Below are 11829 nucleotides of genomic sequence, written 5' to 3' on the forward strand. Positions count from 1 at the left end.
GCCCAGCGTCTCTGTCACACACTGCTTTACCCGGGGAGCAGAGCACATCGACCAGCTCATCAGGACAAGAAGGGGGCAAGAAGGCAGAGGGCCAAGGATTCAGGAGCTGGGCAAGGGGTGGAGAGGACAGCCGGAGACCGCCCCCAGGCTCTTCTGTCCCATTTACCTCCTCCCTGGGGTTCTTCTTGTCGTTGTCGCCTTCCACCCGCACCCGGACAACGCCTGACTTGTCCACGATCTCCTGGATGACTTTGCCGTTCTTGCCTATCACCTTCCCTGCAGCAAAATGAGAGCAAAAGATGAAAAAAGGTGGATCCGTCAAGGTCAAGCTCAGGCCACTGCTTGCCTGGGGGGCTCACCCCAACCACTGGCACAGTTGCAAGGCCAACGATGGTTAACTGGAGGCCCCGCCTAACTTGCCCAGAGGGAAACGGTCTACCACCAGGAAGGGGCATGGCAAGCAAGAGAACCCGGGAGTCTCCGGGACGAGGATCGGGTGCAACGAAGCCAGAGGGACCGTTTCATGTCACGGGTTGGCCTCTGTGCCAACCGGTCCCTCACCATCTTGGTTTCACACACGTTATGTCGTGCCCTTCAGTCTAGCACAACCCTAAACACGGCTGGAAGTTGCCTTGAAGCTCAGCTCTGCCGCCCCCCCGCCCCCCCGCCCCACTGGGTCCTCGGCACAGCATCTTCCCTGCTGTGCATGCAGGCCAGGACTGGCTCCCCACTGCCAGGGGGCGGCTGAGGGGCTTCAGCATGTTTGTCCTGGGGGGGGGGGAGATGCCTCGCCACTCACCCACAAGGTTGCGGGGGACCTGAACAGAGTCTTCGGAGAACTCCAGGAAGCTTCTGGCCTGCTTGCAGGCTTCCGGGGTCTAGGGAGGAACAGAAGGGCGCGGGGGGGAGGGGGGGGATGCCTTCATGTTCGGCTGCTGGCTTTGGAGGCAGCCCCCTCTTCGTTCCTGCTCCCTTCCAAGGCGTCTCTCACCCTCTGGATCTTTTCGGATCCCAGAGATCTGCATCCTTCTGCTCCAGCTGTCCAGCCCAGTCCAACAGGAAGGCTGGCTCCACTCACGAGGCCGGCCCTCACCTCCCTTAGCGCCCAGACTTCACACAAACCCCCGTAAAAGAAGTCTCACTGGATTGCCCCTCACCTCCCCGTAGATGCGGAAGGTGCAGGTCTCCTCGTCCAGCTCGATGGCGGTGACCCCCAGCACTTTGCGGGCCTGCTGGATGTTGGCCCCGTGGGTGCCAATGGCCAGGCCCATCAGGTCCTCGCGCACCGTGAACTCCTCCTGGAAGGCTGAGGCCAGCTGCTTGCTTGTCTGTGGGAAGAGGCAGACGCACGGCGTGAATGGGGCGCACCCCAGACAACACAACAAGCCCCATCTGTTGGAAAAACCAACCGGCAGAGCCTCAGGAGCAGCCACGAGCCTTTCACCTCACTCCCCCCACCCCCCAGGGGGTCAACGGGAGGTGAGCCATCCTTGCCTGCAGTGGGGTGAGAAAGATGCCCTGCATTGGCTATCTGAACCAGGATTCTAGGGACGCAGGCACTGCCCTCCAGGTCTACCCTGGCGTCCAGGAGACCCGTGGGCTCTGCTCTTCAAGGTGCTTTAACGCTCTCCTGCACCCCACCCGACCGCTGCACTGTGGGGGGGAGGGGGCCCTCTTGTACCTCCAAGTGCTTGTTGGCTTCCTCGTTCCGCGACATCAGCATCAGCTTGGTCCGGATGCTGCGGAGATGCATGTCCCCCAGCAGAGATGCCCTCTTGACGGTGGATTCGTTTGTGGACTGCGACAAAAGGACAGGCGTTGGGAAACTGTCCTCTCCTGGCCAGCAGGAAAAACAGACTCCCCTCGCCCACCCCACCGGCCCTCGAGTGGTGATTCGTGACTCTCTGGCAGGAGGGTTACAAAGCCAGGGGAGAAGAGGAGGCCCTGCTTTAACCTCTGCAGGATGTGAGAAACGCCACAGCACAGTCCGTGGCTCAGCAATGCTACGTACTTATGTATGGGGGGGAAATAAACTTGACTACTACCTTTGATGGAAGTGACACACATCCTGACACATGGGATATTCGTTACCAAAATAATTTGGAAAATCTGTGCAGTTACTATCCATGGCCCATTATACAAACTTTTAGCAACTGCAAAGCATATGAGAAAGCAACACCTGGCTCTAAGACAAACTGTTTATACATTCATTTCTGGATGTGTGTTATTGTACAATAGGAATATTGACCACTGAGGAAGGCCAGAAGGGGCCGAAACGCGTATGGTCTATTGGTCAAAAGTTTTACCCATCAATTAGACATGTATAACTAGCAGCTCTGAATGCTATAAGCTCTAAGACTTTGGACTATTTCTTTTAACCTTATGTATGTTTTATTTATGTGTACACCATAATAAATATTTGTATTTTTATAAGAATTTATTTGTTAGCTTGACCCTCTTAGATCACGGCTACATTTTGGGTTGAGTCCCCCCCCCTTTTCCCTCGGGAAAATAAACCTATCCAGTGTAACATGGCACCCCAGCATTTTTCTTGGGAAGGGGGAAGTAGCATGGAGTTACTTTGAAAGCAGGCCCTGGACAATACAGAAGTGTGAGACCCACCGCCATCCTCCACAGTTTGAAGCCTAAGCCTGGCGGGGCCAATCCAGAGTGACCAGGCCCAAGCGGGGTGGGGTGGGGGACACACCAACTAGGCCCCAACTCAAAGCACAAGAGGAAATTAGAAGGTTTGCCAGGACAGGAGATCATAGAGCTAAAGGAGCAGTCATGAAAATGGACAGATACTGAAGATGTCCTGTTGTCAGGCTTTTGCCTGGTTTAAACAGGCTGTTCATTTAAATGAAAATTAATGAAAACAATAAATGAACATCCTGGGGGGAACAGTTGCTCTCAGCTGTGAGTGCGCGTCCAGGAAGCAATGACTGCTATCCTTGGCACTGGGGAAAGGACAGCAGAAAATGAGACACTTGATATATGCAAAACCCCTCCCAAGAAATTTGGAGATTTCAAAAAAAGAAAAGAAAAAGGTATGTTAAAAGTTGGATTGCCATATAGAGCCTGGACACTAGAGGGCAGTGGAGAGCTGGATTTCCCAAGCACAAGTTACAAGGGAGGGGAAGGAACCGCCCACCACCACCTTGCAGAACTGTTGGACCAAAACTTCAGCTGAGACTCTTCAGCCAGAATTGCCTTCTCTCCCTCCCCCCCCCCCCCCCCCGTCTCCCCAGAAGAGGTTACGGTTCTTACGAGGATGACTAGTTCGTTGCTGGTGGAGCTGAGGAAGATGCTGTTTGCACCCACGGCCTTCTTGAACTCTTTATGTACGTTTTCATTCGAGCAGCTGTGAGGAAGCAAGAGAGTCGGGCCATTTTTAGGTGCCCCAAACAACAGCGGCATCTGCCAAAGGCTTGGAAGCTAGTTTGGGAAGGGGCTAATGCCGCCCAGGGCAATCGTGTTCCCTCCCGCAAAGCTCTGGACCTCCCCCCACCCCCCCAGTCCTCATTTCCATGCTGCCCCTGCCAAGGAACTTCTTCTGCCTCAGGAGACGGGCACACGGGGCAAGCAAAACTCAGCTCACGCAGATCTGACACATCCTGCCACCTCCCGCACATAAACTTGTGGCGGCATGACCCCGTCTCCACAATAAAACAATACACGTTGCCAGTAGATGGCAAAATCAGCAGACACGAGACAAGCAGCCACCTTAATGGTGGTGGAGAGCGCCATCCAGCTGCAGCTGATTTATGGCATCCCCATAGAGTTACCCAGGCAAGAGACGTAAAGAGGCAGGTTGCCGTGGCCTGCCTCTGTGTCACGCCCCTGGACTTCTTGGGTGGCCTCCCATCCAAGTACTGACTAGGGCCGACTCTGCTTAGCTTCCGAGATCTGACCAGTTTCGGCCATCCAGGTCAGGACAGCAGCCTTCACATCTCTTATATATTCTTTGCAATAATATCAGTAAAAACCGCCAGAACAATTTTTTTTTTTTAGGCTATGCAACACAAACAGGAGGCTAGGCAGACACGTCCCCCGCCCCCAGGAATTTTCAGCAGAGTCCTCCAGAAAAGCCAACTGGGCACCGGGCAAAGGGCCGTGAGTTGAGGGGCCATGACAGAGAAGGGCTCTAGACCAGGGAGGGGACCCCCAACCCTTTTCAGCCTGGGGCCACTTTTGGAATTCTGACACATGGTGGCAGAGTCAGGGACAGGGGTCATGCACAAATCTAACAGTGACTCTTCCAGGCAGAAGTGCTGCTTAACAGGATGCCTTTTAAAATGAGCATATTGTTTAAAGATATTTTCTTGCATTCACACATCTTATCTTCAAGCACACAGTGACGATCATAGAATGACAGAGTCGGAAGCGGCCATACAGACCTTCTAGTCCAGCCCCCTGCCCAATGCAGGACTAGCCTAAAGCATCTCTGGCAAATATTCCTCCAGCCTCTTCTTGAAAGCTGTCAGTGAAGGGGAGCTCACCACCTCCCTCAGCAGCTGATTCCACCTTTGAACCACTCTGACCATGAAAAAGTGTTCCCTAATATCCAGCCAATACCTTTCGGCATGTAATTTAAACCCGTTGCTTCGGGTCCTCTCCTCTGCTGCCGACTGGAACAGCTCCTTGTCCTCCTCCCAATGACAGACTTTCAAATATTTACAGAGAGCAATCATGTCCCCCTTCAATCTTCTCTTCTCCAAACTAAACATTCCCAGGGCCCTTAGCCTTTCCTCGTAGGGCTCAGTCTCCAGACCCCTGATCATCCTCATTGCTCTCCTCTGCACCCTCTCGATTTTGTCCACATCCTTTTTGAAGTGAGGCCTCCAGAACTGCACACAGGACTCCAGGAGCTCTTCCACCAGGCCTTCGATTAGGCGCCGCCACTGAACGAGCTACTGAACATCTATTACTGGCACTTTCTTTGGGACAGTCATATGGGGCCAACTACAACGATCGCCATCTGCACTTTATTGTTTGTATGTAATCTGCACTTTATATTTTATTGTTGAACTTTATCTGTTTGTATTGTAAATTATTACTGTACGCCGCCTTGAGCCTGCTTGTCAGGCAAGGCGGGATAGAAATCGAAATAAATAAACAAACAGTACACAGAGGGGCTATGGCCTCCTGTGATTTCGCTGCTATGGCCCTCTTAATACAACCCAAGACTGAATTTGCCTGACTGCTCATATTCCGTTTACCGTCCACTCTTACCCCAAGATCTCTTCCACATATACTCCTCCCCGGAAACATATTCCCTCATCCAGTATCTGTGCTTGTTATTTTTGTGGCCCGGATGTAATACTGTGCATTTACTGTCATACTGTGTAATACTAAAATCCTTATGCTGTGGCTGCAGCTGCCGCTAAAGCAATTTTCAAAAACCTGCACAGCCAATCAGATCTCTCCAGTTGCCAATCAGAAACCCCTGCTGGGCAAAAGTCCCACCTGGCCCCGCCCACTTTCTCAAAACACTGGGTGGCGGGCCCCACGGAAGGTGTCCACGGCCCCAGGCTGGGAATCCTGTTCTGGAGAGCAGCTGAACTGGTGGGCAGGCTCATCGGGGAGCAAGCCCCTGCCTCAGCCCCATCCATAAATCGGGTGGATCCGGCAGGCAATTCACACACCACACACATGAAACTAGGACTGTTAACGCCTGCCGATGCTCACGCTTCCTTGAGGTCCTCCGGTACTGCGATGGTGAATTTGAAGAAGCTGCCTTTCGTGGCCACTTGGCTGGGGTTGACGGGCCGCAGTCTCTCCAGGGTGACGATTTCGTTGTAGATGGCGTCGCAAGCGGCGTATTCTATGACGTAGAACTACAAGAGAAAGCCGGGTGAAGGAAACAGTGGTGGCAGCAAGCCGGGGATGGAAAAGCAGGGGGAGGGAGCCGAAGGCCAAGAGAGCCTCTACGGGAAGGAGATTCTACTACCCACATGGCATCCATGAAGGGAAAATCCACGCTGAACCGTACTGGGGCCAGAGACCAATCTCTCCTCAAATGCCATTGTGGCGTCCTTGCTTATAGGAGAGACGGTTTTACCTTTAAACACGCTTTGTGCACCTAAACTTGGTAGATTTCTGCTGCCACCTGGAATTAAAAATTCCAAATCTTTCTCTGCTGGTAGAATGACCTAGGGTCTGGGCACTTCAGAGGACTATGTGGCCCTCCAGACTATTCTGATTTTTAAATAAAAATTGATTTATTTAATAAAGAACAAAATAGGTTTCTGGTTATTTCGAACTGTTACTGAAAAAAAGAACTTGTAAATATAACTGGCAAAACTTGGTGTTACAAACAGTCACTCAGACTTCACTCTGACAGGCATAGGCTCTCTCTCTCTCTCTCTCTCTCTCTCTCTCTCTCTCTCTCTCTCTCACACACACACACACACACACACACACACACACACACACACACACACATATATATGAATGAGAGAGAGAGAGAGAAAGATTATATATATCTGTCCAGCCAAACAGGCTAGTCTCCTTGTCTTATTCACCCAGAACAGAATCAGCATATGGAGCAGAGGTCCATCGGTGGGTATTAGCCACAAGGTATAGATAAGGACTCCAGGGCAAGTGATGCTCTGTATTCTTGGTGCTTGGGGGGGGGGGGGCAAATGGGGGGGGCGCCCCGGTTGTAGTGTCCTGGCCCCACTGCTGGACCTCCTGAGGGCACCTGGTATTTTTGGCCACTGTGTGACAGTGTTCGACTGGATGGGCCTTTGGCCTGATCCAACATTGGCTTCTCTTATGTTCTTATAGTCACTCAGACTAAACTGTTTGCCTTATTCACACAGAATAGAAGCAACATTCCATAGTCACACAGACCATGCTGTCTCTTCAAACTTCACACACAGAACTCTGTCATAAAAACATCTCTCCTCTCACACTCTCAGTCATCAGCCAGTCACATCACACTCATCTCCCCCTATCGCTCTCCTTACATTACTGCAGTCAAACTCAACATTTAAAGACACACACACACACACACCAAAACATGGAATCATTACAGCCATATTCTCCTCTTGCTCCAACCTGCGCACTGGGCAGTGCAGAATTCTGCCTGAGAGGGGTCTGTTTCTGCTAAGCAAGCCACACTGCTTGTGTCAAGGGGAACCTTCGGAGTAGGTTGTCCCCCTTACAGTGGGCAGCTGGGCTTTCTTGAGCCACCTGATATGTGTTTGGCCGCTGCAGGATCCCACCTGTTACCACTGCTTGCCTGTAACACCCCAGACTAGATTTTGCATCCTGATCTGCAAGCGCCAAAGCCCTGTGTGAACGGTGGCCAAAGAGGCCAGGGTGTCACACTCTAGTGAAAAGAGGAGGAATGCACATTCACTTCCTACTGTGTGAGCCAGGGAAGATTTGGGGGGGGGGGGGGCACAAAAACTCACATCTCCTTTCATCATGCGGACTCTGGCCAACCACCAGCCACACGGCTCGTGCTCGTTGGCTCGGGAATAAACCTACAAAGAGGGAGAAAGAGCAGAGTTAGGGCCACCCCGATGGCTCCCTCTCCCAACCTCCCGAGGAAGACCCTGCTTACCTCCACCTCATCCCCTTCGGAAATCTCCTTGCTGTACTCCAGGGGTGGGGGCAGCCGCACATCGCCAAAGGGGATTTGCCTTTCGGGCTGCCAGCTGGGAGAAAGCACAGAGGGTTACTCTGGACAACAGTGAGACCAAGTGAGCACACAGAGGGCCCTGCTTGTTAAGTGATATACCCGAGAAGCCAGCAGTTAGGAATGGCTGCTTGGCGGGAACAATGCATCTGCCCTACCCCAACAGCTCGGAAGATCGGCACCTTCTCTCGTGACTCAGCAGCATTCAGCCAGCTGAAGAGAGTCCATGTGAATTCACCATGACAGGCATGACTCAGGCCTGTCGGGAGTTCAAGACGTGGGCCACACGGGTATCTGCGGATGTGTACCAATTGCCTTGGATCTTGCATTTTTGTTTCCAGACCTACAAGGAACTGGAAGCCAAAATAGGAACCCGGAGAGCACCTGGTCTTGTAAGTCTGGAAGCAAACGTAAGAACCTGCCCAAGACGCTGGAGCGCCACGGTCAGTCTGAGCAGGCAATACTGACGCTGGTGGACCAGGAGTCTCATTCATCAGAAGGCAGCATCACACGTGTGGGCTCAACAGAAGACGAGAGTGATTGGATTCATACCCCGCCCTTCACTCAGAGTCTCAGAGCGGCGTACAAACTCCTTTCCCTTCCCCTATGGCTTGTCCAAGAGGCAGGCTTGGAACCATTTTTACGCTGGTTTCCTGGAACCCAAACTACTTGGCCATGCCATTATGAGAAGCAATGGCCGCCTAAGATTGCATTTTCAGCTACTTTAGAATACTCCGTGTTACGGAAAACACAGGAGAGGGAAAAGTCTTAAACACAACCCTTCTTGCATGTACCAGCACAGATCTTTAGCTGACCACCGTCACGTGAAGCTGTTTGCTGAGTCAGGCAGCCTGTACATTTAGCTCAGTCTTGCCTGCTCGGACCGGCAGTGGCTCTGCAGGGTCTCGAGGCAGAGAACGGCCCGGTCCTCCCCAGCAACTGTGAGACTCTTTGTCTGAAATGCTGAGAATTCACTCTGGGACCTTCGGCACAGGCAAAGCAGGGGCTCCTCCTCCCTCAGCTTCATTTGCTAGAGGGAGAGCTGCCACAGTGATCCCTTCCAGAGGGGAAAACTATTTACCAGCCCTGAACATAAAACTGAAAAGCAGCACCCTCCCTCGACACTTGGGGCAGGGAAGTGGAAGACAGTTTAACGGCCCACAAGTGAGGATAAAAGTGGTCATTTGAGCTTCAAGTTTTAGTTGACTAAGCATACCATTCAGTGGGTGACCACGTAACCTGCAAGAACTGCAGGGCCCGGAGGGTGCCTGCAGCTACGGAGAGGGAGCCCGTGTGCCACTCAAGGAAACTGATGCCAGCCACCTTCCTCAAAGAGAGACAGGAAGGATGGCTTGGAGACCTGAAGAAGGAATGGAGACGTATCTCGAGGGTTCCACGGAACCTTGTGGGTGCTTACAGCGTGTGCCATGGGCCCTCTGGCTGGAAGCCCGGCTCCCACGGACCAGGGAATGGCTCAGGGAACTGACCAAGGTGCTGCAAGACAGCCTCCAGAGCAGCCAGCGTGCCGGCAAAAGAGCAGGCAGGCAGGCATGGCTGCAGGCGGGTTTCCAGTGAACAGGGCCCAGGGAGGGAGAATGCCAGCACAGCAGGCACCTGCTCAGGCCAGGGAGGGACTGACGCACAAACTCGACCAGCGACAGGCTTGCCCCCGAAACTCCGGGGGCCACAGAGCGGTGGTTTGGCTGCGGCATGGGCAGGAGGCCAGGAGAGCTTTACCCCCACAGTTGTTGCCCCCGGCTTCCTTCGTGCTTCAACTGTGGAGGAAGGGCCTTTTCAAGCAGCTCATTTTTAAAAAAAAAACTTCCCCATTTCTGACTTGTCGATTCAGGGTTTTGGGCCAGGTCATTCCCCCCTTGCCCCCAGAAGCAACATTTTTTAAATGCTGCTCACAAGTTCCAAGATACTGGCCCTGAGGGAAGACCCAAGACTACTGGGGTAGAGGCTACACTGACATATCCCCACCCCCCCAGTGTCATATGATTCCTGCAGGAAGAGGGGGAGAGACCTGTAGCTCACGAAGCCGTTACACGCAGCCCCTGCCAAGACCCCTGACCAGCAGCTTCTTTTCCCTCTCGTGCCCCCACCCCCACCCCAAGGCCTGTCTCATAACAGGAATAACAAGGAAAAGCCCTGCAGCCAGGACGGAAAGAGCCACCCTCGTTTGCCTCCCAGCAGCTAGACCAAGAAGAAGGAATCGGCACGTGCACATGGAAGTTACGCTGGCTACAAGAACATCCCAACAGGCAGCAGGACGTTCACAGTGAGCCAACACAGACCCATCATCTTCAGCTGGCCAGGACAACAGGTGGGGCTCAGCTGCCTAGTCTGGATCAGCACCGCCTGCTAGTGAATCAAGCCCAGCCCCGCAGCTGCAGACGACGGTTAGATGGGCAGGCACCTGGGGGCTTCCCTCAAGCCGGAGGAACAGCTATAGCTGGCTGGTTCCAGCAGCCGGGGAGCAGCCAGCTTTGTGCATGAGGGGAATGGGATCTGGCAAGGAGCGGGAGATGCTGCGAGGCGCAACTTCCCCAAAAAGAAGGACAGAGGCCCCAGGCCGTGGGCCCCTTCCTGCCCAGCTCCAGCAGCAGTCAGGCAGAAGTGAGGAATGTAAACTAGGAGGGGAAACGGAAGCCAGGGAACTGGGACACAGCTAACAGCCCCCTCGGGGTTCAAAATGTTCCAAACTGACAGGTGCCAGCCTGTTTCTAAAGAGTCAGCCTCAAACTGAAGAGGCTGCGAACTTTCTAGATACCACACAACTTACGAGGTGTTTCCTGTCACACTCTGAGGACCTTGTGGGGGTTTAAGTGGGGTGGGGGTGCTGTGCCAGGACATCTAAGTTTGACCAGAACTGGCACAGCGACTGAGCACCTGAACCATTTCTTTTAAGAGCTCAGGAGCAGCCATTCCCAGTTCTTCCAGAGGCTCTCTGAAAGCAAATGTCCAGGCCTCGGCCCTACATTTGTTGTTGTTGTTGTTTTTACACCCCACTCTTCTCTATCCGAAGGAGTCTCAGAATAGCTTGCAATCACCTTCCCTTCCTCTCCCCACAACAGACATCCTGTGAGCAGTGTTCCCTCTAAGCTGAGTTAGCGTGAGCTAGCTCACAGTTTTTTAGCCTCCGGCTCACACATTTTTGCCTTAGCTCAGGAAGGAGGGCTCTGGAGCAAACTAATTTATGCAGCAGCCAAATCGCTCACTCACAGCTTTAATGCCAGTAGCGCACAAAGTAGAATTTTTGCTCACAAGACTCCACAGCTTAGAGGGAGCATTGCCTGTGAGGCAGGTGAGGCTGAGAGAACTCTGAGAGAACTGTGACTGACCCAAGGTCACCCAGCTGGCTTCATGTGGAGGTGGAGCGGGGAATCAAACCCAGCTATCCAGATTAGAGTCTGCCACTCTTAGCCACTACACTGAACTGGCTTAACCACTACACCAAAATGGCACAGGGCACGCACTCGCCCTTCATCTCCAAGCACTCAATGACAAGGGGCGGGGTGTGGACTGGCAGGCCGCCTCCCCCGTGGGTACTCACTTGTTCTCGAAGGATATCGTGACTGAATCTTCATGAACATCTTTAACAAAACCCTGCGAGGGAAGGAACAGACAAGAGTTGTCACCACTTTAACACCACGGACAGCAACTGGCCAAAGCGCTGCCTGAGGCCAATGGCAAAATAAAGCTATTGCACCCTGGGAAGACAAGACGTCTGGTACCCAGTGTCAAACAGCACTGCAGAGGACAGACCCTGAGCAAAACACAGAACAATGGACACCCCTGTGTGTCAGAGTAACAGCACAGGTACAACTGGACCGGAACGCCTGGAAGCATCCTAGAGACACCAGCCCTTAGGACCAGTTCCTCAAGGCGTGAGACGTCCTGTGCCACAACAGGGGGACGACAGCTGAGAACACAACGCAGATTCAGAACAGGGTCCTTCCTGTCTCAGGAGAGGGTTTCCAGGAAGCACACACCCTTCTCCCACGCTCCGTGTCTTATTGGCCATCTAAAATGCATGCCCTACCAGACCGACCAGAGGACTCTAGTCGACCTTCAAAGAGCTCACCCAGGGCACCTTGCAGGTGTGTCCCAAGCAGGCCAGACTTGTTTTGCTCCTGTTGCAGAAGAGCATGGGCCACTTCTTCCCGTCCAGGGGAGAA

The 11829-nt window shown here is 53.1% G+C and overlaps 1 protein-coding gene across 1 annotated transcript in view; it reads right to left on the bottom strand.

Annotated features, from left to right (window-relative positions):
- The window catches only part of FXR2 (fragile X mental retardation, autosomal homolog 2), a 17838-nt gene extending 6585 nt beyond the window's left edge, over positions 1–11253 (bottom strand). Inside the window, 9 exon segments of the mRNA XM_015420348.1 lie at positions 167–276; positions 800–878; positions 1158–1328; positions 1682–1798; positions 3268–3361; positions 5689–5837; positions 7422–7493; positions 7574–7667; positions 11205–11253. Coding sequence (XP_015275834.1) covers positions 167–276; positions 800–878; positions 1158–1328; positions 1682–1798; positions 3268–3361; positions 5689–5837; positions 7422–7436 — 735 coding nt within the window. The 5' untranslated portion in view covers positions 7437–7493; positions 7574–7667; positions 11205–11253.
- Positions 11254–11829: the final 576 nt, after the last annotated feature.

This window comes from Gekko japonicus, unplaced genomic scaffold, assembly GCF_001447785.1.
Source record: "Gekko japonicus isolate JY-2015 unplaced genomic scaffold, Gekko_japonicus_V1.1 scaffold336, whole genome shotgun sequence".
NCBI lineage: Eukaryota > Metazoa > Chordata > Lepidosauria > Squamata > Gekkonidae > Gekko > Gekko japonicus.